At 47.8% G+C, this 27227-nt stretch overlaps 1 protein-coding gene and 1 pseudogene across 6 annotated transcripts in view; one reads left to right on the top strand and one right to left on the bottom strand.

Moving 5' to 3' along the window:
* KCNC4 (potassium voltage-gated channel subfamily C member 4) overlaps positions 1-27227 on the top strand; it is a 72886-nt gene that overhangs the window by 27312 nt on the left and 18347 nt on the right. Inside the window, exon 4 of one of the 5 annotated variants that reach the window (XM_082366205.1) lies at positions 26912-26958. The exons of 3 other annotated variants lie outside the window; for them this stretch is intronic. In XM_082366205.1, the coding sequence (XP_082222331.1) occupies positions 26912-26946 (35 nt within the window). In that variant the 3' untranslated portion in view covers positions 26947-26958. Of the gene's footprint in view, positions 1-8679; positions 8873-26911; positions 26959-27227 lie in introns of those variants that run through there. One more of the 5 variants, XM_082366210.1, reaches the window with a different exon arrangement.
* LOC309616117 (large ribosomal subunit protein uL22 pseudogene) lies at positions 1993-2655 on the bottom strand (annotated as a pseudogene). Its single transcript has one exon. The product of its transcript is annotated as a large ribosomal subunit protein uL22 pseudogene (transcript).

The following is a 27227-nucleotide window of genomic DNA, read 5'->3' as shown; positions in this document are numbered from 1 at the left end:
CAGTGCCCCCCTCACCTCCCATGGGCTCCTTCCTGAACTCTGAGCCTCCGGATCCTGCTCAGGCCTCCTGGGGGTGACCAGCCCCGAGGGGACCTCTGCAGCGACCGGAGGCTGGGATTCCTCAACCTGTGGCACGACTCCATTCCTAATGTCCCCAGAGATTCCCCCTTAAATCTCCCCCCAATTCCTCATCTTTAGGCCCCAGGTCCAAGGACAGTTACTTCCAATGCAGTATCAGTGATCAAAAGTTCAGAGCAAACAAAGGGAAACAAACAAAACCAGACTTTCCTCCATGCCTTCAGCCCTCAGCCCCAGAGGGGTTCAGAGAGGAGGTGGCCTGCCTCTCCCTCATGGCCCAGGCTGGGCCAGCTGCCCCTCGGGAGGACCTGGGTGAGCCCAGGAGGCAGGGAGACCCAGAGGACCCGTTCCCACACTAGCTGTTGCCATGGTGGCCCTCCCAGGGGTGGTGGTTCCCAAGGTGCTGTGGAGAGCAGAGTTGTGCCACTGCCACCACCAGCACGGTGTAGAAGCTGCCTGGGATCCTTAACCCTTCCTAGGCTGCTGGCTGGTTGGCCTGGGGGCCAGCCTGTGCCCTCCTCTCAGTCCACCAGGCAGACACAGGGCCAAGGAACAGGACGGAACCAGTGTCCTTCCCAATGCCCCACCTGCATCCAGCCTCATGCCTTGGGACTGCCTTCTCCCCTGAAGGGACAACGCCATACTCCTGGCAGGTCATTAGGGACCTCCTTTCTCTCAGGACCCCACTGGAGGTAGCGATCATTTGCCAGGGAGTCTGGGGGTGGGATTGTGAGAGTAGGGGGCAAGTAAGAAGGCTCCAGAGGGCACCACTCTCCCTCTGGGCCTCAGTGTGCTGAACTGTGACTGTTCATCATAACTCTCCATCTCCCTTCCCGGGTTCTTCTCCACCCTTGTCAGGGGCTCTCGCTACTGGTTCCCCTTTAATGCCCCTCCCCCCCAGACACACGCATACTTCCAGGGTCCTTCTGTTCTCTTCACCCTCTCTTCGTGTTCTAATCTATGCATAGGAAAGTATCTTGTGTTAGTCATCCACACTCTAGTGTAAATTAGAGTCCATGTATACTTTATTTCTCAGGATATAGGATTAATAGACCTCATCTCAACTTATGGAATGAGAGACTTGTTCTCTGTTATAGGAAACCCTAGCACCAGAGAGCTCCAAACAAGGTAGGTAATTTTTTTTGTTCAGAGGAGAAAGAAAGCAGGAGCTTCTTGTGTGAGGTAAATTAGAGGCCAGGGCTCTATAAGGAATTCTGCTTTGGCTCTGATTAACAAAAAACAAAATGGAACACAAAAGGGAAATCTGAAGTGATAAGCAATAGGAGTTGCTTCTAGACAGAAGATCCTCTCTCTCTTTTTTTGCCCCCTTCCACATTCCAGTATTGAGTCCTCTTCCTGGCAAACTCTTATTCATCCCTCAAGGTCCACACAGCTGTCACCTCCTCTGAGAACCCTTCTGGGATTCTTCCTTTATGCTCTCACTGCTCCTTGTTTGCCCCTCCGTTAGAGTACTTATCACAGCACAGCTTGTTGCTTGTTTACTCAGTTATGGATGCTTCACCTTTTTAACACTTTTATCTCCAGCCCCTGCTCAGGGCTTAGGAGCTCAATGTTGAAGGAAGGAAGGAAGGAAGGGAGGATGGGAGGAAGGGGTAGAAAGCAAATGAATTAGCTGCTCACTGCTGACTGTTGTCTTTCACACCTGTCATTCTAGCCCATGTCTGGTTTCAGAATTTGTCCAGAACAATTCCCTGGAATGTTGGGCTCCTTGGTTGTGCCAGCCGAGTCTCCCCACCTCCTCCCCTGCCACCAGGGCTCCCATCCACTGCCCTCCACTCCTTTCGGCTTCCCTGGTTGTGACCAGCTGGGTTTTTCCTTCCTGACATTAATGGCTTAGATTGGCAGTGGAGTCCACTTGGAAGGGCCAGGGGCTCATGTCCTGGTTTCTTCTCCATCTTTCTTCTTCTCAGCCTTAATCAGGGTGTTCTTTTTTTTTTTTTTTTGCTTTTATTTGCATTTATTTTTTGCAGCATTTATTCCCAGGCCATAAGTTTTTGTTTCTTCAATTTCTTCTGGGATATCTTTTTCTTCTGGGCAACCTCCTCTTCTGGTTTAGGAACAATCTGTCCTTTTTCAGTAAGGATCATCTCAATGTGGCAGGGAGAGCTCATGTATGGGTTGATCCGACCATGAGCTCTATAAGTCCTGCGCTGCATCTTGGGGGCTTTGTTCACCTGGATATGCTCAATGACCAGAGAATCTACATCTAAGCCCTTAAGTTCAGCATTACTCTCTGCATTTTTGAACACGTGCAGTAAAAATTCAGCACTCTTTTTGGGCCACCGACCCTGGGTCCAGCCCCACTGTTTGGCCTGGGCACACCTACCAACTCCACCACTGTAACGATGGAATGGCACACATTGCTTCTTTAAAGTGACATCCTTCAGATACTTGGTGGCTTTTTGGATATGCATACCCTTAATGGCCTGGACTGTTTCACGAGTGTTCTTAAAGTGAACATGAAGATTTGAACCTCTCGACTTGCATGATTTTGTGGGGTTTTCTGGGTCAAGTGAATAGCGAACCATTTTTAGAGGTCACCTCAGGCCGCTGACTGGAAAAGCATCAGGGTGTTCTTTTATGAGCCTCATGCCCTCCCCAATTCTCTGAGTGCCAGTCTGGTTGCTCAGGTGTGCACTCTTGGGCACGAGTCCTGCCACATAAGAAGCCATATAGAGAGAGGCTGGTAGGAGTTGTTTCCGTAGGGGCCCAGTCATGTCCCGTGATATTGCTGGGCTTCAGGCTCACATCTGTGGCATGGGAATTAAACCACCCCTGCCCTTATCCAAGGGAGTTATAAAGATTAAACGAGAAAGTCGGTGTATGGGGCCTCTGGATCCTCTAAAGCACTACCTGAAGTGAAAGTTATTCCTCCAACCTTCTCTCAGAGGCTGGGGTATTCCTCCAGAATCAAAGCGTTGGTGCCTCTGGAAGTAGTGATGGCTAACACCCAGTGCTTATGCGGGCCAAGCACTGCTCTAAGCCCTATATGTGGATTAATCCTCAGAACAAACCCAGGAGGAAAGGGCTCTTTTAAACACTCCCATTTACGGATGAAGAAATCAAGGCACAGAAGTCCCACAGAGAGTGGATTTCACAGCCTGAGTTTGACCTGAACTCATTCAGCCAGGCCCTGGCCCCATGCTCCTGACCACTGGCTCTATGGCCTCACACAGTCACAGGTAGGAGCTGGCCTCTCAGCACCAGGACTACCACTGCCATCGATTTACTACCCACACTCAGAATGCTGATTCTGGCTGCCACTGGCTTTGCCACATTTGAGCTGTGCAACCTTGGGCAAATGACAACCTCTCTGAGCATGGTCTCTCATCCAGGAAATGGGAATAATCCTACATCTCCTGCAAATTTTACCAGGAAGAATCACTGGAGGATGAATTCGTGAAACAGCTAGCCCGACTCAGGCAGGTGAATGGTACTCAACGAGTGTCCTTCCCCATTTACATGTAGGGAAACAGGGGAGCATGGGGGGCAGGGGGGCGAGAGTGGGGTGGCAGGGCTGATTTCCACAACAGAAAACACCAGAAACCCTTTTCCAGAAATGCCTTGCTAGGGCCACTCACTGTGGGATGATGGGATGGAGGCAGTGTCCTGTTTGATGCAGGCGCTGGGGATATGGATGCTCGTGAGATGACCCACTGCCATGGCCATTTCCCTCTTGGTGACACAGTGATACCTGCGTGCTTGTTCCCCAAAGCAGTGAGAAATCAGAGAGCAGCCTGCTGCCAAGGCTACACCTGTGCTGCCGGTGCCTCTTCCCCCTTCCCTTCCTCGTCTCTCCTTCAAGGCCCAGGATCAGGAGCTGCCCCCAGGGCGTTTCCACACACACCTGTGGGCCCCTGGGAATGGGAGCCAAGGAGGCGGTGAGGTGAGAGGCAGCCTGGAAGGGAGGCCAATCGGGGATCTCAGAGCAGGAGGAGGAGGGGGAGGAAGAGGGAGAAAGGAGGAGGGAGAGAAAAAGCGGGAAGGGGAAGACGAGGGGGCGGGGAGAAGGAGGGACCAAGCCCAGCGGTGGGACCTGACATGAACTGAACAGGCTGGAAATGGAGCAGCTGGGCAAACCCAAAACGCTCTGTTTGGGGGTCTGCTGAGCAAGCATGTGAATGCGCAGAACTGGGGGAGCAATTCAAGGAAGAAATAAATCATCACCTCGGGGGTAGGTCAGAACAGGAGACGTTTATTCCAGCCCAGCCCAGATTAGTCGATGTTTTCTTTACATAACCATTATTTTTAACAGGCTGGCTTGGTGGCTGCATTAGCCTGACGCCACCCTGTCCTTGGCAGGTGGAAGGTTTGGTTACTTTGAGACCAAGACCACTGTGGGTTTTTATTCTAACTGTGGACGCTGCTGGCTTCAGGCAAAGGGATCTGAATTCACTTTCCAAATGGAGATTTCGGAATCTGAGCTGTGTCACAGAATCCCACTTCCCTTACTAGAACAAAACCCAGCTCTGGGGTGGGTCAGGACTGGCCTGGAGGCCCATCTCCCTCAGCCCTCCCGGGGCACCACCATGCCCTTCGATGAGCTCACTCCATGGTAGCAAACTTCACCCTGGGAGGTGCCCAGGCCTCCTGAGCTTCTGCTGTGGGCGCCTCCTTCCCTGACCACTCTCCACCCCACCTCTTTGCTCCTTCACCTCCCCCTGCCCCGCAGAGCACATTGTTTCAATCTTCCTCTGGGCTTCCAAACCCTTTCCCTCTTTCCCCACCTTGGCCGCCATGGGGACTCCCCAGTTTCAGAGAGAATGGCTGACTTCTGGGGCCCAGGAACCCCCTGAAATTGCAGCCGAAGTTGTATGTGTGTGAGTGTGAATGTACGTTTTCTAGAGACAGGATCCGGAGCTTTCATCAGATTCTCGGAGGAGTTTGCACCCACCTCCCACCCCACCCCCTGCCAATCCCCCTGCCAATACGAAGAACTTTTAGTCTAGCAGTTAGAGGTTGGGCCAGCGCAGGCCGTGAAGGCAGCTGGAGCCAGGTGGCCCCTGGCACGGCTTTTTAGCCTGGCCCAAGGAGTCCCTCTCACTTTGGGACTTTTACTCCATCGCCGTTTTCTCTAGAGCTCAGATCAGCTCTACTTGGGACTGAATGTGGACAGGAATGAGGGGGCCAGAGCTCCAGCCTCGCATCCACCACTGGCTGTGCAATCCTTGACAACTTGCTTAACTTGGCTGAGCGGCAGTTCTCCATTTGTAAACTTGGGGATAATACTGCCCACCTTAGCAGGTTCTCACAAGGCTCAAGTGAGATCCCGTGTCTCTATGACTTAGCTTAGTAACTAACATTTCATGAAGCTTAATGTCCTTGCTTCCTCTCTTCCTTCTTTCCTGGATGAACTCTAAGGTTCTTTCCACATTTAATAGGTAGACTCCACCATAGGACCTTTGAGGAGAACTAAACTGGGGAGAGAGAGAACACAGGAGATCACAGCCCACGAGGAGCTGGAGCTGGAGGGTTAGATCTGGTGGAGGATTGGGAGAGGGAGGTCTGAGTAAGCAGAAGGTCCCCATTGTGGCAGAGAGGCAACCGAACCCCAATCTGATATTTGGAACACAGCTGGTTATCAGACTGGATTTTGGCTTTAACCAAATATTTGACGTTTTGTCCAGCTCATTTCTAAATAGGAGGCTGGGGGCTGGGTCCATTTCCTAAGTTCCAGTTCAGTTCTCTCTGCTTCCCTGGGCTTCAGTTTTCATCAGAAGACATTCACACGAAGCCCCAGCTGGTGATCAATTCATAGCAAAAAGCCAGGGGAAGTCTTATCTCCAAGGAGATTAGATTAGAATTTTCCTGTGTGACTAGGTGGTTAGTCCTGCACATGGTGATTTTATAACCCCCAGTGGAAATAGGACCCTAGAGTTGTCTGCCATCTCAGACTGGTCACTTGGAAACACATCAGCTGTAAAAAAGCTGATTTAAGACCCCTCGGCCCCTGTATACACCACCAAGAGAGATGACTTGATTCCAGAGCTATCCCCAAATCTCTCCTTCCCCACACTGCCTCTCCTCTTCCTGTAGGCCACAGGCTCTCAGCCTAAAGCAGCTTATTCTGTGCATTTCAGGTAGAACTAGAAGTCAAGGAAGTCAGGTCGCTCTTCTCTGACATTGATGAGATGGGGGACCAGGGAGGAAGTTTCAGAAAATTCAAGAGTTTTTCTTTGTTCTTTGTACTATCCGTGCCTGTTCCAGCTTTCCCTGCCCTTGTTTGACCTGCCTCTTGCAGGACTGAGAGACAGCATCTTAGGGCATGCCCATGAAGTACTCTGAACTTCTCAAGATGTAAAGGGAAAGAGAAATCAAAGCCAGCTCTTATCTCCTTCCAGATGATGGGAATCAAAACAGCCAAACCCGTGCCGTCTCTTGCCTCATTTGGCCAGTGGCTGAGTTAATTCCAGGCTGAGATCTCTCTTAGCTTGTACTAAGTTCGCCCTAAAGGCTGCCAGGTTATCAGCGACTAAATCACCAATCCATAAAAGTCATCTTGCAGCCTTCCTCAGACGCAGAGGAGTCTTACTCCATCCTTGCCTCCTTCACCAATGCTTTCTTCACTCTGGATTTGGCATCATATCTGGAACTTGAGCCTAGGAAATATTTTTAGCTACCAACCATGACTTCTTCCCTATTCACAACTGGGGCAATGAGAGGGTAGGGAATTGGAGAAGATTCTGCCAGCCACAGGGCCAACAGCTCCTTGAGGTGTCTTCCCTAAAAGATGAGTCTGGGCACGTCCCTCATTTTCTGAAAACACGTCTATGGCTCCCTGTTGGATAGAGGTGAGATGCCCAAGACCCTTGACCATCTGGTCCCAGCCTAACTTTGAGGCTCAGTCCCTGCCCTCCCTGCCTACACACCTGAGCAAGAGTGTTCTTTGACCTGTGCACCGTCCTGCTTTTGGTTACACTCTTCCCATTGCTTGGAGTGAAAGCCACTTATCCTTCGTGAAGTCTTTCTGATCCATCCCATCCCACCAGCAAAACTTTGGGCACTCACGGCCCCCATACACCTGTCCAAGACCATTTGTTGCACTGGATGGTTATATGGCTGTCTTTTAAGGGCCACTGTTTGGACTCACCTTTCCCATACCCCTGCCAACTAGGTCACAGGGACCTAAGTAGGTATGTTGGGAAAAATTATCTGAAATTTAGATAAGGCCAAGAGGATGACTGTATATTCCTTCGGTGTCATACTGAAGCTTTGTATAACAGACCTACAGGAAGATTATTTAATGGTCTAGAACTGTGCTATCAACACATGGCTATCGAGCCCTTGAAAAGTGGCTAATACCACATGTCAAGCTGACAATATCTTGGACATATTGGGTTAAATAAAATATATTCTTAAAATTAGTTGCACCTATTTGCTTTTAATTTTTAATGTGGCTACTAGAAAAACTTAAATTACACACCTGACCCACGTTACATACTGTCAGATAGCACTGCTCTAGAAGACAAGTTCATTGTTTGACTTTGTCATTTGCTATTATTAATGAAGGGCTCAGACCGTGAAATACATGTTAACTTGTAGATTTTTGCTGGTAGAGATTCAAATGATTTCTGTCCAATAAGAGAGATAATCCCTGTTTTATTACCCTGTAGGATATTTACCAGATTTGTCTCTAACTTAAAAAAAAATTATTTTGGTGTGCCTTTCCTTTAAATCTCAGTCCCTTAAATGCTCTTTGAACCAGCTTTGTCATCTTATTGGTCCCCTCGTTAGTTAGTTAGTTCAGTAAAGTCTTTGACACATGTTCATTCTATATCTGTATGAGACTTGTGCTTCCAACTTTTTGGAAATTATACTTATATCTCTTATCTTTTGTACAGCTTAAGTATAGAGACTGAATTATCAACATGCTGGGTATTAAGTAGGGGCTCAATAAATGTTTGTTGAATTAATAAAAAGCACTTGCATAGAATTGGGACCTTATGTTTAAACTGCCAACTACACTTTGCAGTAGGGTCTTCATCTGCCACATGCCAGGAAGTTGGGGATGTAGGAAAGATGAGATCTTTCCAGGACCTTGGACTATTTAGGTGATCTCCACAAAGATTTTCGATTCTTGGGGCCTGTGATCCCAAGGGGATGCTGGCCAAAGCAAGTTCCTTCAATCAGCTCAAGGGGAGGTCCTCCCAGCCCCACCCACCCAGAGTGCTACAGGAAGCAGGGCGCCCAGGTAGGTTTCCCTTCCCTTGCTGCCCCATGGCCTGGGCTCCTGCCAGACTAAGCACTGTGAAGATCCCCCCATACAACTGTGACTACTCCTTAGGGTCTGGACACAGAGGACTTTTGCCTCAGAAGCCAGGTCTTCAGGGGGCCCTGGTTAAATCTCTGGGCCCTGAGTCCAGGTAGACAATTGCAAAACGGTGTCTCTTCCCCTTTACCCTCCTGGCCATCTCCACAGTGGGGAAGTCCAGCTGGCAGGTAAAGGTGGAAGTTGACTGCGAATTCCTTGAGGGCAGAAGCTTGTCATTTGCATGCCTAGCACCTACTGAGCGCTCTGCCCAGCGCACAGTGGACACTCTGTGAATGCTAATCCACCTCCCCTCCCTCTGCCCTACTCAGCCTGCAGCCAGCTTCCTTCCAGTGAGCCTGACCTAGAGACTCCTCAGCCTCGGCAGAACATTGATTCATCAATCCCCTCTGGGAGTCTGGGCAGGATCCCTTGAGAATTAGGCATCAAGCTCAGGTTGGTGACCTTCTAGAAGTGTCACGCCAAGCCTGTCCTAGTCCACTTTCCTTACAAAGAAAAGAGAAGTTGGTAGAGGTTCTGCTGCTGGAGAAGAAGAATAAAAGCAACATTGCTCTTTTTTAAATTGTAATAAGATATACACAACAAAGTTTATTATTTTAAGTGTATAGTTCAGTGGCATTAAGTATAATACATTCACATTGTTGTACAACCGTCACCACCAAACTGAAACTCTGTACCCATTAGACAACAGCTTCCCATTCCACACCCCTCCAGCCCTGGCAACCACCATCCTACTTTCTGTCTCTATGAACTGGACTACTCAGTGTACCTCATTTAAGTGGAATCATGCGGTATTTGTCCTTTTGTGATTATTTTAACGTAATGTCCTCAAAGTTCATCCATATTGTAGCATGTGTCAGAATTTCCTTCCTTTTTAAGGCTGAAAAAACTCCATTGTGTGTGTGCGTGTGTGTGTGTGAGAGAGAGAGAGAGAGAGAGAGATCTCACATTTTGTTTCATTTTGTTTATCCCTTCATCCACTGATGCACACTTGGGTTGCTTCCACCCTTCTGGCTCTTGTGAATAATAAGTGTACGAATACCTCTTCAACTTTTAGTTCTTCTGCGTATGTGCCCAGAAGCGGAATTGCTGGATCATATGGTAATTCTGTATTTAATTTTTTGAGGTAAAAGCAAGATTTCTGAGCACCTGTGTTGTGCTAGCTGTGACCTAGGTTCCATATGACATCTCATGTAACCCACAAAACCACCCTATGGGGTGGAGATTATTGTCTCCACTTTATAGAAGGTGAAGGTTCCAGAAACTAAATGACTTGCTCAAGGTTATAGGTAGTGACTGCAATCAAATTCGAACCCAGGTCGGCTTGATTCCAAGGCCACATTCTTCCCAGGCAGCAGGTGATGAAAACAAATACAGTCCTCAAAAGGAGGCCACACCTTAAAGCTTAATTCACAATTACACCTTTAATTAACATTTAACACTTTCCTTAATGAGCAGTTAACACCTTAGCAGGAATCAGTTGCTGACAGAAGAATGGGTCATCACTCCCCCTTTTGTCCTGTCAAATCAAACACTGTCTTCCAGATGGTTCCCAGACACAGCGCCTCTCTCCCTGGTCTCCCACCCTTTCCCCTCCCACATCACCAGACCTCCCTCATTCATTGGCTAGGCCCACATGACCGCCTCCCCCCAAAGCCTCTTCTCCACCCGGAAGTCTTCCCAGCCACACCCCCAGGAGGGGTCCCTCCTCCTTGCTTCCCTGGGCTTCTGGGCCTCCCTGGAGTAGGCAGCCCTGAAGTTTGTTCTATTGGTTTACAGACAAACTCCCTCCTGGCTGCGCAGCTTCCGTCGTCCCTTTGTATAACCTATACCTTCCAGTGCCTGGGGCTCTGTAACTAAATCAGTGATTCAATGAGTGATTCACTCAATCAATGACAGTACGGAAGACAGGAACGAAGAAAGAGAAAGCCAGAATCATCCTCCCCTACTTCACTATTTGTGTAAGACCAGGCTGTGAGTTGCTCAGAATAATTTTTGTGCTACATTTGGCATCACTGCGCAAGCCTGAGCCATTTTGGGGTTGGAAACTCCCAGGAAAAGCAATGGAATTATCCTCTTGGAGAAATATGCCCACGTGGCTGGCCCAAGGAAGGGGAGGAGGGGCTTTCAGTGTTGGTAGGGATTTCATGTCTGAGGAAAACCAAATCCCAAGGAGGGGGGGAATTCTTTGTGAGGCCTTCAACACAATTATTCATTCACCCAGTCATCCCGCCGACACGCACTTCCTCTGAGGGAGGCACGCACCTGGGCACCCTGCTGGAACCTGAGGGAAAAGAGGAAAGTAGGACCCTCTCCTGAGGTGCTCGGCCAGGGGAAGCCGCGTCCTCTGGGAGGGACACGGGGCTTCTCTAGGAGGAGGAAGGGGAGGCTCAGCTCAGCCCAGCCCACGGGCAGGGAGGCAAGTGGCTGCTCCTGAGGCCAAGTCCCTGGATTGTCAGGATGCGCTGGCCACACCTGCAGGCTTGGCTAACACTCCAGTCTTTGATGTCGGGACAAGTGGATGAGGACCACACAGCAGGCAGGGAGGGAGCTGGAGCGGTGGGCAAGGAGAGAGAAAGAGCCGGGTATCTGGGGTGGCAGCTGCCCGCAGCCAGAGGGTAGGGGGAAGTGCCAGCAGGTAGGGGAGCCCAGGCCAGAGTCGTGGCAGGACCTCCCCGTGAAGCCACCCCCACCCCACCCCCAACCGTGCACTAGTCCAGCTTGGCTTAGAGGACTATCTGTTTAGAGGGCTTCAAGCTCCACAGGCCCCAAACAGGAAAATGTTTTGCAGAAAGAGAGACAGGATTCAAATTTGATTGGAGGGCAAGGATTTGGGATTATTTGCCCAAGAGGGAAGGAAGCACTTAAGTGACTTGGTCATTCATGATTATTTGTAAGGTGTTAGGATGACAGACAGCATTAACCCAAATGGTCCCCATAGCAACCCCATGAGATGAGCAGGGCGGGACAGCATCCCATTGCGCAGGCAAAGAAAACGGGGTATGAAAAGGTTAAGGCTCTCGCTGGCCACTCCGTACTTCATCAGTAAAGGAGATTTGACATCAGTGTTTCTGGGTGCAGGGTCCTTGTTCACCTCGGGCTGCCTCTCCTGACCCAGTGAGGGAAAGGGGGGAACCCCCATCAGGGGGACTTTGAGACCAAGCCCACTATGGGTGGCTGTCTGAGGAGTGGTCACAGGAAAGGGAGGGGGAGGGGGACAGGCTCTGCATCAACCTGGGGCCTGAGCAGCCCACTGCACCCACCTCCGCTCTTGGTCCAGGTGCCCAGAGTCCCGTGGCCCCAGCAGCTTGAGTGCATTGCTTTTCCCAGGTCTCAGTAGGGGCACTCGGTGAACTCAGAGGCTTCATGGCTGGGAAAGGCTGTCCAGGTTCTGTGATTCAGTGTGCCGGCAGGAAAATAAATCCACCAGAATGATTTCTTTTTTCTTCCAACAAAGAAATGAGACTCGTAATCCAACAGTGACTGCCAGAGGACAGCCTGCTCTGAATTCCTTTCCTGCCTTGCTTACAGTCATTAAATTGGTCACTTGGGTTCAGGGGATGAAAGTGCGCCCGGCAGGACTGCGGTTGGCCTGGTTAACTTGCCGGCTTCCGCCTGGGACGGGATGGACCGAAGCTCTGTTCCCCACTGGGCTCTCCCTCTTGGATACTCAGAAATGCTCTCCCTGGGTCATAGCGGGGAGGGCGGAGGGCTCGACTCAAACCCTTCCTCTCTGATCAAAAAACTTTCCAACAGCCCACCTCCCTGGAGTGAATCTGGCATATTATCACATTCACTGGACATTCATTCTGCCAAATATTTCATGACAGTAGCTCCTTTATTCTTAACATCACCCTCTGGAGGAGGTGTGATCCCCTCTCTAAAGACGGGGAGTCTGAGGCTCAGAGAAGTGATCTTGTGTGGGTCAGGCAGCGAGCGAGCCGCAGAGCTGTGGCCTGGATCTAATATACTCCTCACGCTGGTCATTTCAGGCAGGTATTGTTCGCAACTGTTTCCTCAGTCAAGAAACTGAGACTAAGCCTAATTAAGCTCGTCCAAGGCAAACAACTGCTGACGGAGAGACCTGAAATCAGAGCCAAAGCCCAGCCTTTACAGTCTTGTCTCCCTGCTGGGCAGGCTGTCTTCCCACACAGCACCCTTACCTGTGCTCACTAGGTCTCTCCACCCTCAGCCCTTCTCCCGCCCCCATCCTCTCAGCCAGCTCGCTGAAGCCAACACTGAGTATCTTCACAGCCCAGCTTCAAACGGGCTTCTCCACGAAGCCTTCCCTGACGTTTTGGGCCATGTCCATCTCTCCCTTTCTCTCCTTCCCAATCTCCCATTGTTTTTATTAAACATAAGGGCACTTCATTATGGCTTTGGCTTACTTCACATGTGTAGGCCTTGTTCCTGCCCCCTCTTGCCTTCCCTAAATGATAGAGATAGAGTAGGATAATGAAATAGTCAGTTTAGAAATCCCAGTAGGGGATTAAGGACAGAAAGGGAGTTTTAAGGGAGTTTGGGAGACTGTTGTAAGCTAATGACCACTCAAGAAAAGAATCCAGTAACCTAGCAACAATCTACACTGCCTTGAAGGGAGACCAGGTGCATCCAAGTACCAGGCACACTCAAGCCACAAACCCTGATAGTTAAAACACAAGACAATAGATATGGGGTCTGAATCTTGTTACGTGAAGTCAGGGAGTTCATAGTCCTTGAAAAGCAGCATTTCTGCATGTAGCCAAGACAGAAATATAGGTGAAGGGGGAAAAAAGGGGGAAAGGGGACATTATACCAGAACCTGAGATGAATTACCATATTTTAGTATATGTCACCACTCTTTTGCTAATATACATATGATTTAAATAGCGCCATGACAGTCCTGTTCAAACCATGTAGGGTCAAAGGAGGAACTAATGATGTAAACTTTGATGTCTGCCCAAGAATGAGGAAGAAGGTGGTTTTCCCTCCTTCCCACTTTTCTTTTGTTTATAAAAATAAAGTCCTCTCATTCCTGGGGCAAAGCCTGCTCGCCTGCCCGCTTGTATTTCTTTTTTTTTTTTTTTTTTAGAGGAATTTTCCCATTCACTTTTTTTTTTTAATTATTTATTTTTATTTATTTATGTACTTTTGGCTGTGTTGGGTCTTCGTTTCTGTGCGAGGGCTTTCTCCAGGTGCGGCAAGTGCGGCAAGTGGGGGCCACTCTTCATCGCGATGCGCGGGCCTCTCACTATCACGGCTTCTCTTGTTGCGGAGCACAGGCTCTGGACGCGCAGGCTCAGTAATTGTGGCTCACGGGCCTAGCTGCTCTGTGGCATGTGGGATCTTCCCAGACCAGGGCTCGAACCCGTGTCCCCTGCATTAGCAGGCTGATTCTCAACCACTGCGCCACCAGGGAAGCCCCCGCTTGTATTTCTCATGAGTATCCTATGGTAATAAACTCACTCTTTGCCTGCCACTTTGCCTCTTGCTGAATTCTTTCTTTCTGCACCAAGACAAAATAACCTGAGCTTCAGTAAGTCCTGACACAGGTGAGCGGTTTCAATTAAAAGAACCATGGGTTCCGCACATATGGTCACCTTATCTTTGATAAAGGAGGCAAGAATATACAATGGAGAAACGACAGCCTCTTCAATAAGTGGTGCTGGGAAAACGGTACAGCTACATGTAAAAGAATGAAATTAGAACACTTCCTAACACCATATACAAAAATAAACTCAAAATGGATTAAAAACCTAAATGTAGGGCCAGACACTATAAAACTCTTAGAGGAAAACATAGGAAGGACACTCTATGACATACATCACAGCAAGATCCTTTCTGACCCACCTCCTAGAGAAATGGAAATAAAGACAAAAGTAAACAAATGGGACCTATTGAAACTTAAAAGCTTTTGCACAGCAAAGGAAACCATAAACAAGATGAAAAGACAACCCTCAGAATGGGAGAAAATATTTGCAAACGAAGCAACTGAAAAAGGATTAATCTCCAAAATATACAAGCAGCTCATGCATCTCAATATCAAAAAAACAAACAACCCAATCCAAAAATGGGCAGAAGACCTAAATAGACATTTCTCCAAAGAAGATATACAGATTGCCAACAAACACATGAAAGAATGCTCAACATCACTAATCATCAGAGAAATGCAAATCAAAACTGCAGTGAGGCATTCTCTCACACCAGTTAGAATGGCCATTATCAAAACATCTACAAACAATAAATGCTGGAGAGGGTGTGAAGAAAAGGGAACCCTCTTGCACTATTGGTGGGAATGTAATTTGATACAGCCACTATGGAGAACAGTATGGAGGTTCCTTAAAAAACTAAAAATAGAACTACCATATGACCCAGCAATCCCACTACTGGGCATATACCCTGAGAAAACCATAATTCAAAAAGAGACATGTACCACAATGTTCATTGCAGCTCTATTTACAATAGCCAGGACATGGAAGCAACCTAAGTGTCCATCGACAGATGAATGGATAAAGAAGATGTGACACATATATACAATGGAATATTACTCAGCCATAAAAAGAAACGAAATTGAGTTATTTGTAGTGAGGTGGATGGACCTAGAAGCTGTCATACAGAGTGAATTAAGTCAGAAAGAGAAAAACAAATACCGTATGCTAACACATATATATGGAATCTAAAAAATAAAATGGTTCTGATAAACCTAGGGGCAGGACAGGAATAAAGACGCAGACATAGAGAATGGACTTGAGGACACGGGGAGGGGGAAGGATAAGCTGGGACGAAGTGAGAGAGTGGCACAGACATATATACACTACCAAATGTAAAATAGATAGCTAGTGGGAAGCAGCTGTATCACACAGAGAGATCAGCTCGGTGCTTTGTGACCACCTAGAGGGGTGGGATAGGGAGGATGGGAGGGAGATGCAAGAGGGAGGGGATATGGGGATATATGTATACATATAGCTGATTCACTTTGTTACACAGCAGAAACTAACACAACATTGTAGAGCAATTATACTCCAATAAAGATGTCAAAAAAAACACAAAAAAACACAGTGGGTTCGAGTCTCCTCCTAAGTCAGGGATTGTGGGTTCAAGTCCCACTGCAGAAGGAGTGCGGTTTCATAAAGAGCAACAATCAATCATCTGAGATGTCATGTTGCTTACAACCCTGAGAGGTCAACTCTAGATAGTACAAGTATCTACCATATCATCCAGCACAGTGCCAACCACAAAACAGGTGTTGAATAAATTCCACACATTTGTGTGTTATTGTTCAAAGCATTTGGGTATCCATTGTCTTGATGAATTTTCCTGAGAACCTTGTGAGGTTGGTATACAGGTTCTGAGGGACTAGCTGTAGCTAAGGTGACTAGCTGGTTAGTTGAAGAGCAGGGCTGGGACTCAGATTTTCTGTTCCCATGTGGAGGGCTCTTTCCTCTGCCGGGCCACAGATAAGAAGATCATCTGTTTCCTGAAATGGTATCCCTGGTCAGCTGAGTTTTCTCTACTGTTTCTTCCTCCACCCCAGGCCCCCAGCCATGAGAAGGGTCCTGCTGGTGTCTTATTGAGGGTGTCATCAGACTGGCTCTGAGGGCAGCTTGAGTCAGAGAGTGAGGGGTGGTAAGAAACATCTCAGGTGAATCCCCCAATGAGTCCAGCAACTGGCAGGGCTGAGGTCCTGGTCCAAGTGAGGACATTCCCAGTAACCCCCAGAGGTTCATGCTGGGTCTTGGTCTGCAGGGTCCCTGTCCCACCCCATGGCCCTGCAGGGAGCCACTAGTAAGCGCAGGTGATCAGTTCCAGACCAATCCCCAGGTAGCCACAGGATGCTTCCTCCAGCGGGGGGCAGGGGGTGGGGAAGGAAAACCATCCAAGACCTGCTATCACCTCACACACAAGAGGAAATAAGGCAGAAGGAGATGTCGCTGCAGTTTTGCCCACAGAGTTGCAGGAGGGAACCAGAAGCAGAGCTGCTCCCTCAGGCAGTGGATGCTCCCATCGGGCATATCCAGAGCTGCTTTGCCAAAAAATAGAATTAGGTTACATGGTTACATTCTCAGCCAGACAGCCCAAAGGATCTGGGGGGCATCCAGGAGCCCAGCCCCTTCTCTCTGCTCCAAGCCAACCAGTCAGCTGCAAGATCTGACCCCCTAAGGATCAGGAAGGCGGTAAGGGTCATGGTGGCATCCTCACGTGATCTGGTGCATCATTTGTGGGCTCTTCATATGCCTGCTTAGCCCCTACTGTGTATCCAAGAACAGCCCCAAAGAGTTGTGATCACTTTCCATTTCTCCGTCTGTGGCTTATCCGCCTTGTGGAGGAGGCCAGTGTTGGAGCGGGGACCAGGGCTGGGTATGTGACACCTGCTTTTTGAGAGCAGCCCTGGCATGAACTGCTTGCTCGAAACTTTGCACAGCTTTCTACTCTGGGAAATGCAGGATTAACTGAATGACATATGCAGTGATTATGGGGAAGCAATGGGGTGAGAGGAGGACTGTCTGTAGATCCTGCCAAGGAGACCAGGAATTAATTCAACCTGTCACTTACACTGAGCTCCCTTAGCAGGTGACTGGTGCAGTCACCTCATCTATCCCCAATACAGTACACCATAGCCGTAGCCCGAGCGCATACTGCAGAGCGGGCCAGAGCCTCGGGGAGGCCCGCAAAGAGGGCTGCTGCACTGGGGTAAACAGGCCACAGCCACGGCAGCAACGCCGTTAGATTCCATCCCATGACATTCGATCCAGTATTCGCTCACCACCTGCTATATGCTGGGAACACTGCCAAAGTTATACGTATTGATAAAATAATCTTCAAGTTGAAGAAGCTCACTCCAGGTGTACGTGTAGTATGTCTGCACTTTCCAGGATAATCTCAAAACATTCTGTAAATTCTGCTAGAAACAGGGAGCATATGCATTCTCTTTCACACCTGTAAGCCCTGTGCCTGACACAGAATCTGGAACGGAGTATGACTTAATGTACGTTTGCTGAATGAACAAATGAACAAATGCCTGGATCATCTGAGTTGGGCCAGCTAGTTCACGGGCGCTCTACAGAGAGTCAGTATTCAATGTGCTCTGCTGGCTGTCCCTCCACAACCCCTTGGTTTCCTCTCAGGAGATCCTCCTCACTCCTCCACCTTTTTCTCTCTAACATACCACGCCCCCCGAGACCTGTGCTCTGCAATTTTGCATTCAGCTCTCCACTCCCTGTCCCCAAAGCCCAAGTTACCAAAGATAACTAATGTTAGCAGGTCAGAGTCAGCACAGATGCACTTTAAGATGCTTAGCCTGGCTGGAGAGCCCTAGACAGAGCCGGATGTATTTTTAGCTCCTTGGGTATCTGGAAAGGTATTGAGATGCAGTCGTTGTTACAGACACCCTGGCAAATCAGTATTCTGCTACTGGCCTCCCCACACCAGCAGTTTCCATTCAGTGTCTCAAAAGCAAGGGTTGCCATGGAGATTGAGCTGCAGGGCAACTGAACTTCCTGTTGGGAAACAGCGGCACAGGTAAAGCTCTGGGCCAGTGGGAATCAAGGAGCTCCATGGATGGCCACGGCTTCTTCTCCTGAAGGCAAATGATTGCAGAGTCCCTGGTATCCTCAGAAGGGGTTAGCCGGGAGATAGAGGATGCTGTGTGTCTGGAACTTCATCAGGGAGGGATTGATACTGATTCTATTTCTCCCTCACACCTGTCATAGGATTGATTTAGTTCTCTCTGTGTTCCATTGCCCAAGGACTTTGGCCATCCAAAAAGAAGTCTGGAAGCTGCTTGGGGAGGAAGGTGGCAGGGCCATTTTGTAGTAGAGGCCAGTCCTGGCAAATACTTAGACATAAGCTCTGTGTGGGGCTTGGGGAGGCCAGGTCAACCCAGTCCTGGAGCCAGTTGAATCATAGTAACCCACTCTTCCAGTGACACTGTGTAGGATTATCTTATTTTATCCTTGATATCATGCAGGGAGGCAGCCAAGACAGGTAGCATGGTCCCCAATTTTCCCATTCATTCAACAAACATTTCCTGTGTACCAGATATGCTAGGCAACCGAGATTTAAAAATCTGAGGCTACAAGAGGCTAAGTGACCCACAGACAGTTACAAAACTGGTAAGAGGTAGAACCAGAAGAACCCCCAGTTCTGTCCAGTCCATAGATTCAGAGGGATAAGAGCCCAAAGAAGTTCTCAGAGAGCATTTAGCCTGATCCTTGAACTTCACAGAAAATAAACTGAGGCCCAGAGAGAGCGTGAAACTTGGTCACTCAGAGAGTTGGTGATAGAGCAAGGGCCAGGGTTCTTTGCCCACTCTGCTTCTCACCAAAAGCTCTTTCTAGGGAAATGTGCTGTCCCAAATTTTTACAGGACCCTCGCTCTGTGTCAGGCACTGGATCAGCTAAGAATTTCTTTTAGTTGTTGTTAACAGAGACGTGATCACAGTGACTTAAAAAAGCTAAGTGTTTATCTTCTTTCATACAAGAAGTCCAGAAGCAGGTATTCCAGGGCTGTATGATAGGTCAACAAGGTCATCAGTCATGCAGGTTCCTTCTAGCTTTCTACATCACTGTTGTTAGCACACAGTTCAATCCTAAAACACCCAAGATGGCTGCTGGAGTGCTAGCCATTATATCCACATTCCAGGCAGGAAAAGGGAGATAAGAAAGGAACAAAAGGGCATGCATGCAACCCCTGTCTGCCCCCTCCTCTCCTTTAGGGATCTTCCTGAAAGCCCACCTAAGTTCCATTTATAACCCATTAACACTTGCCAATTGTAAGGGAGGAAGGTTAAGAAATGTCATCTTTTACCTGGGTACATTGCACCCTAAATAACATTGGAGTTATGGTAGGAATGAAGAATGGGAGAATGACATTGGGAGCAGAATTTTTCTAGGCACTGTATGGGAATACAACACACACACACACACAAACAGTATATATATATATATATACTGTGTGTATATATGCTACATATTGGTCCTAAGATTTATAAAGGGTTTTTGTTTCCTGCTTCTTAAAACTTTTCTGTACTTTCTAAATTTTCAGCAGTGTGTGTATATATTTATTTGACAATGAGGAAAAAAACCACTACCCATCATCCCTCTTTTAATTATCCACACAGGTGATTATTAGCCAGGCTCAGAGTCATCTATGTTATGCTACTTCCATGAAGATAGAGCAAAAGTTCTTAAAACAGTGTTTGAACAAACTTAATATCAATTCAATTCAGTTACAGCAAACTCTACAGATTTTGCAGATACCACCCTTGGAAGGGGCTTGGAGTAGAAGCGGCAATCCACCAAGGAGCTGGAGAAAATCATAGCTTTATGCAACGCTAGCCCCTCGGCCCTGAGCCTCCACTGCTGCCAGCCCCCAGCTCATCTTGTCTGGGAGCGCCTCCCACACACAGTCTCCTGGACGCTGAAACCTAACGCCCTCTGGGGCTGCTGGGCTGCACGCCCGCCTGGAGCCTGCTGAACAGCAGGGGTGGGCCCTGTGGGTCTGCCAGCAAGGCTCAGCCTTTGCCCAGCCTCTCGCAGGTGGCTCCGGTTATTTGTGAACTGGAGCTGTCCTCCTCAAGGAATCGCAAGGTAGGTCAGGGACACGGAGGAGGCCCACAGTAAACCAAAGCCTGGGTCCAGGCATCCTGTCTCCTGCCACGGCCCCAGAAATATTTCAGGAGTGATTCACGGGCCAACACAGGGGCATGACTGGGCTCGCAGGGAGCCCCCTGCAAGACTTTCTCCCCACGTGGTGCTTCTTGACAAGATTTTTAAGTAATGTGTTGTCCAAGGCATGAAGAAAAGGTTTTTGAGAGGGGACTGTGGAAAAGCAAGGGTTGGTCTATTCAGTATGGAATTGAAGTATGGGTGGTTCACTCACGAGATAGCCCAGACCCTCCTAGTGTATCTAGAATCCATTCTCTCCTTAATCTTTGCTAAATGAACACCAGTTTTATTTGGGGGCAGTAATGTGCTCAGTTGAAATATCTGATCTCTCAGGCTCACTTGCAGATTTACGCAGGGACAGATAATAAAATACAGGTAAATGTCCCTGGGAAGGCTGTCCATCCCTTAATAAAAGGCAAGGGCCCAAGAGAAGAAGACTGCATTTGGGCCTCAGCCCCCCCCCCCCCTCTTCTTCCTGCCTGGAATGAGATGAGTGGGAATGGAGCAGCTGGCTCGTGACTCTGGGAAGAAGAGCCTCACACTAGGATGGCAGAGCAGGAAGCTGGAATGCTCTGAGGCCCTTCGGGAATTTCTTGACATCATCCCTGGACTCCCTACCTCCTGACTTCTTGTTATATGACAAAAATAAAAGCCCAATTTCGGTAAACCAACATGGGTTTCTGTTACACAGGAAGGCAAATATAATCCTAACTGATGCCTGAAGATTGCCAGAGGGCTGTGCCTTTTTGTGTGTTCGAAGCCTCGCCAACCAATATGCAGTTCCCATCTTGGTTCTGTCCCTAGGCTCACTTCCTCTGGGGTTAGAACCGGGTCAGCTCGGATCAGATCACCCCATTTATCAGGGAGGGAAACTGCGGCTGAATTCTCCCCGCAGAACTCACAGCTGGCCTGGGCGTGCATCTCAGCCTCCGCCGAGCTCTTCCTCCATTGTTCATCTGTATATATCACTCAGGGGGAAAGTGAAGAATTAAGTCTCATGAACTGCTTTTACTCCTCCCAAGGGAGAATATAGCATCCAGGAAAATGCTTCTTGGCTGAAAAGTCCCTGAGAATTAAAAACTTGATCTTCCCAAACCCAGGGATAGAATCTTCTCTCTCCCTGTTTCAAACCACTGATGGTATGAGACGGCTCCCCACTGATGGCTCTGTCGACCATGAATCTCAACCCCTTGGGATCTGTAAGGACTTAAGGCTTTTTAAGGAGGAAATGATGACTTGATGACTGTATCATCTGTCAGATTTTTCTCAGTTCAACCACCATCTTTTTGAGTGCCTACTATGTATTTATATAATCTTCACAAAATGAGCAAATGCTTTAAAAGATACCTGCAAAGGAACCTGATTAGAGATACTATTAATAATGCAAATGTAAGAAACAATAAGAAAATGTTTGGAATGGCCTTTCTCCTCTTGGTTAAGCTCTTTCTTAGGTATATTATAAGGTAAAAGCAATGACAACTAATTGGATATGAAGCAATAAATCCCTGAAATATGTTTGACATTTATTATTGTTAATAAAGGTTATTGACCTAAGAGTTTTTACCTTGAGATATTAGCTAATGATAGTAGAAAGCTATCCAATTAGTAAGCTATTTAAAAACTAAGCATCTAGACCATGAACATAAACTTCCTTAATTATTTCATTGATGCTCAAAGTTATTACAATACTTACCCCAGTACTTCAGATTTCATTAAATGTAATGATAAACATACATGAGTCTTTTGGTCTTTCTTAGTAATTGCAAAACACAAAAATCCCACATGCCCTTAGGAAAACCCTTGCTTTTTCTACCATGAAAAAAGACTGAAATAATGCGCAAAAAAAATATGGCACAAAAAAAATATGGTTATTGAAAGATGCATAGAAAACATTGCTGAAAATTTTAAGAAATAAATATTAATTGTAAAGCAACCATAAAAATTAATAAAAATTAATTTTAAAATAAATTTAAAAAGAAATAAATATTAAGGCAAAATATGCCTTATAGGAAGTTTGCTTTTTGTTTGATTAAAAGTATAGAGATTTCTAACATCTCAGTGAATAGAATTTGCTAGATTTTGTTTAAATACTAGAAACACAGGAGAAAGGACTATTTTTGAACCACTAAAGGAAAAACGTGTGAGAGAAGAGTAAATGATTTCCTTAAAAAGTGCTTTATTATTTAATTGTTAGTAATAATAACTATTAACTGGAATAAAAAGTGGAACCTGGGGCGATGTTAACAAAGATAGAAACACACCTAATAGACATTCACTCAACAGCAAAGAAGTTAAAGCCAGACATGCACAAAAGGTGAAGTGTTATCACTGATGTTAATTTTGTAAAAATAAGGCCTTTAAAGTGTAACAGAGTCTTTACATTACTTTGGAGTGGGATATGGAGTGACCAGGAAGATCTTTCATATCACATAGAAGTTCTCCAGTTTTCTCAAAACAGTTGCTTAAGAGAGTTATCAGGCTTACAGATGGATCACATGTTTTTCTTATGAAGACAAATGTTCGATTTTTGGGCTTCCCTAGTGGTGCAGTGGTTGAGAATCTGCCTGCCAATGCAGGGGACACGGGTTCGAGTTCGAGCCCTGGTCTGGGAAGATCCCACATGCCGTGGAGCGACTGGGCCTGTGAGCCACAACTACTGAGCCTGCGCGTCTGGAGCCTGTGCCCCGCAACAAGAGAGGCCACGATAGTGAGAGGCCCGCGCACCGCAATGAAGAGTAGCCCCCGCTTGCCGCAACTAGAGAAAGCCCTCGCACAGAAACGAAGACCCAACACAGCCAAAAATAAATAAATAAATAAATAAATAAATTTATTAAAAAAAAAAAAATGTTCGATTTTTATTACCCTTCTCTGGGATGACAAATGGCTGTCAGATTTTTTTAATAAGCACTCTTGATCTGTCCCTTCAAGATAAAGGTGACGCTTTATCCTCTCAAAAAATAAACTCACGCTAAGGAAAGAGCACTTGAAAACACGTTTGGATGTTTCCCATGTTACACCATTTTGACTAAAGCCCTGCTCGTAATACCTTTAAATATCTCGTATCTGTACACTTAAAAAAGAATTGGAAACAGAATTTTCTAACTTGTTTTAAAATTATTTAAATAAGAAAGTTCCATAAGTTTTGACTCCATGCTATTAAAATTATAAAAATATAATAATTATATAATAAATTATTTAAAAAGTGTTTCTGCTTGCTTAAAAGAACAGACTTTGGGTACTATAGCAATTATGTGATACTTATTGTATACTGCCTTATACTGTTGGTTGTCTTACCCCATGGGAGTGCTCCTTGTCTTCTGACCTAACTGGAAGCTTGCTGTTTCTTATATACATGTTCTCCTTTCCTGGCCTCTCCTCTCCCCTTTCTCCTTCCACCTTGCCCTGGTGCCTACCATTGTTCTGCAGGTGCCTCATCCGTTAATGCAAATGTCAAGTTCAGGCCAGCAGGGACTGCCTGAGTCTTGTAGCCTACCTTCTGAGACCTGTCTCTTGAACCTACTCTGACCCCCCGATGTCCACAGGATTAAAGTCTAGCTTCCATGTATCACCTTAGGGAAAAAACCCGAACGAACTTTTGGGCCAACCCAATAGTAGCGCTGTGCTTCTGCCTTACCTGGTTTCTATCAGACTCATCAAAACTGCCTCTCTTGATTCTGCTCTAGGCGCCTTCTTCCTCCCTACTTACTTGAGGTCTAGGTTTGCACTAAGACCCCACTCAGATCCCATTTCTTTCTTGCACCTCATTGGCCCTGGCCTCCGCAGTCCTCCCTGGGCTGCCCCTCCTCTGAGAGCTTTTCTCCAGCACTTGTGTGCACGGTCAGGCACTATCAGCTCTTATCACGATGAGGATGTCCTGCTGCTCCAACTGGACTGTCAAACCTGTGAGCACTGGGCTGTGAGCCTCCATAGAGCCTCAGTGCTGAGAACAGAGCCCCGTGAACAATGGCACAGGCTGCACCCAGGCCTCATGACTCACTGGGCATGACTGCTGGGCATGACTCACTGTGTGCAGTGAGTGCTCATTGGTGACAGCGTGCCATCTGGGATCCTCACAGTGACCTGTCTTCATCTGTCACTCGTACACTTTTCTACGATGGAGGGAGAGGCCATGTGCCATGACCCTAGAATTGCTCTGCCCCCTGCCGCCCACCAGCAGAGGGGACATGTAGGTTCAGAAGACGTGAGCTGCTCAATCTGTTCTGGGGACAGCTGCCTGCCCTGAGCCCAAGGAACCGAGGGCTGGATGCTGGCTCGTCCCTTGGGTAAGAGTTACTGTTGTTTGGGCCAAAATACATTTAGTGACACCATGAGAGGTTTGGGTGCAGGAGGCATGCTTTAAAAAATACATGAGAATTTAAGGGTTTTTTTTTTTTCCACCCCTGCTGGGGAAACATGTCCACATGTCTGGGATAATATTAGGGCTGTTTATTTTCCAAGGCTGACGTTTCCTTGGCCATCTAAGATTGCTGCTAGAGATAGAATGAGTGATATTTACTTTGGCACTCTTGGTCCAGAAAGGATTACCAAGGGCAAGTAGGAGCATGTCTGGGTGACACAGACAGACAGACGCCCAGAAATATGTGGGGCATGCCAAACCAGGCCATCATCTGACCCACGGTTGTTTCTGGGGTTCCTAGTGGCCCTTCCACAAAGGAGACCAGTCAGAGGGGGACATTTCATGTGGGGGACTGATAGGTTCAAAATCTAATTTTAGGCATAGAATAAGAAACAGCTCTTCTAGTGGGGAGGTCTACTTTGGGGGAAAAAAGAAGGTCTGTAAGGGAATGGTCTTCCTTCCTAAAACAAAACCAAGCTCTTCGGAGCTTTGAGTGAGGGAAGGTGATCACGAAGGGGAGGCGTGGAAGAGGCCACTTTGCAAGAATCTCTTTACCTCTGGGCTTTGCCTCCCCTTTGAGGACAAAACTACCCCATTCTCCTGGTCAAATGAATTGGACTCAGTACAATGAGGCAGGTTGAAATTCTAAAAGGGATTAGACCAAAAAAAATTTTTTTAAGTAGAAGAGGAAAAGAAAATAAGTACACAAACAGTTGCAATATCCAAATATAATTTATTGATGCTATACTAGAACTTGTGTTACCCTGTGCCTTCCCCCCAACCCCTTTGAAAATCCCTAGAAAATCTCTCCTTTGTAGTGTTTAGGCTCTTCCTAAGCTGGAAGCCTTGGAAAACAGGTTTGGCCGGTGGGTAAACAGGAGAATGATCAGTCTTGATGGGTCTCCAGCAGCAGGAAAAAAAAAAAAGCCATCCCACCCGGAGGACAGCCCCTAGCCATTGGGACTGAAGGCTGCTGGAAAAGCCCAAAGGGGCTTTTAGACAGAGCTGCCCAAGAGGCTCATCCGGTCCCCTCTCCCCAGGCAGCACTGGGCATGGTCACCCCGCACTGTTCTGGCTGCTTGAAGCTCCTTGGATTACGACATGCTTATGTCAAAATGTTAACCTTCACTGGTTCGGAGAGAGAGCCCAAGGAAACATCATTTTCCATTGGGCACCAGGGAGCCTGTTCTGGGCCCCAAAGAAGAACTCAGAGAGGCCCTGGGAGGTGGGTAGGACAGGTTAGGTCCTGCCCAGAACTAGACCCTCTCCTCCTGAAAACATGGTGATGCCAGGCTGTGGTGCAGGGGTATTAGCTAGGGACAGAATGGGGACTGGCTCCCAAGCTCTGCGTGAGGACAGAAGGAGCACCATGGAGCAGGCACTCATATGCTTAAGTGCAATTCACTCGATTGGTTCCAGCCTGTGCAACAGCGGGGAGAAATGACGAGCTAAGAAATTTAAGTAGCCCATCAGGCTTTGTGTCGTCCAGATTCCCACACTGCTGCAGGCTGAACTGAACTGAACAGACCTTGAAATATTCATAGCCTGAGGTAAGGGTGGGGGGCCACAGTGCAGAACAAATCTGGTCCCACAGATAAATCCAACCCCTGAATGTGCTTGGAACTCCTCTGCCAGCATCATCCTTCATTGTGGATAACCCTCCTTGGGTCCTTCTTATTGGCTGGGTTTGCTCTAAGCACTTTCCACAGGATAACTCATTTGTCTCCCCAGCCGCCCTGGGTGGTAGGTACTATGACTATCCTCATGTTGCCAGTGAGGAAAACTGGAGAGTCAGAAACGTTAAACAACTTGCCTCGGGGCATTAGGGGCAAAAACCCCATAGGGGGATAGGGCTGGGATTTGAACTCAAGCAGCCTAGCTCCAGTCTACTCTCAGCTATTGTTGAGACTTTCACAGCTGTTGTTGCTATTCCTGGCCCTGATTGGCCCCTTTGCTAAAATTCACTCTTGGTGATGGGCCCTGATTCTTCCCCTGAAGTCCTTGGCATTTGTACCCCAAAGGACTTCACTACTGGGAGATACCTGAAATCTTGGCTTCCCTCACCCCTGAGGGCCCCAGGCCTTGATGCACTGTTGTCATGGGGGCATTTGCTCCTTTTGAGGTCCCCTCACCATCACCTGGTTAGTTCCCCCAGGGCACCCCACTTTCTCTCCTTGGCTCGCTGGGCAGGCCAAGCAAACAGCATCCGCCAAGGGGCCTGTAGCAAAACAAACGGCAGCAGCCCCAGAGGCCTCCGAAGCTTCCATTTAGCAAGCAGCCTGCAAGCCTCCGCAGGCAGCGCCCTTGGGGAGGGCTGCCGTTCATCACTTGTTTGGCTGCAGGTGGCTCGGGAGCCCATGTGGGGTGGGGTCTGCTGGGATGAGGGGCGTTAGCTTTTTGAGAGCTGAGGGGGCAACTGGGAGGGGTTGGGGATGAGTGGGGCTGCTCTTGGACCCCTTCAGGCTGCTTCAGTGCCAACATCTTTGCTCCATTCTGATGTGGAAGAATGTCGTGTTTGCTTGTTTGCTATTTATACTGCAGGTGCTGTCTGGGGGTTTTCTTTGAAGCAGTGGTAAACTCTGAGGCACGTAAGTACATTTCTGGCTCATTGCTGTGCTCACACACATGGGTTCAGCTGATCCAAGGCCCATCCTTACCCCCCACGCCTCACTGCTTATGGACATGGGTCCTTCCTAAATCTGTACATTCCAGATACTACCACTCTCCCTGCGCCCCACCAGGAACACACTCCTAAATACATTTAGAATCTGGCTCCTGCTTCCTTCCCTGAATAGGGAAACTTCATTTCAGCCTCTCTTAGGATTGGCCATGCCATTAGCCACGATCTTGTTCTCTT

This window comes from Balaenoptera borealis (assembly GCF_965194805.1).
Source record: "Balaenoptera borealis genome assembly, chromosome: 1".
In the NCBI taxonomy this organism is placed as follows: domain Eukaryota; kingdom Metazoa; phylum Chordata; class Mammalia; order Artiodactyla; family Balaenopteridae; genus Balaenoptera; species Balaenoptera borealis.
The sequence above is the reverse complement of the archived record's forward strand: the minus strand, read 5'-3'. Positions and strand labels throughout refer to the sequence as shown.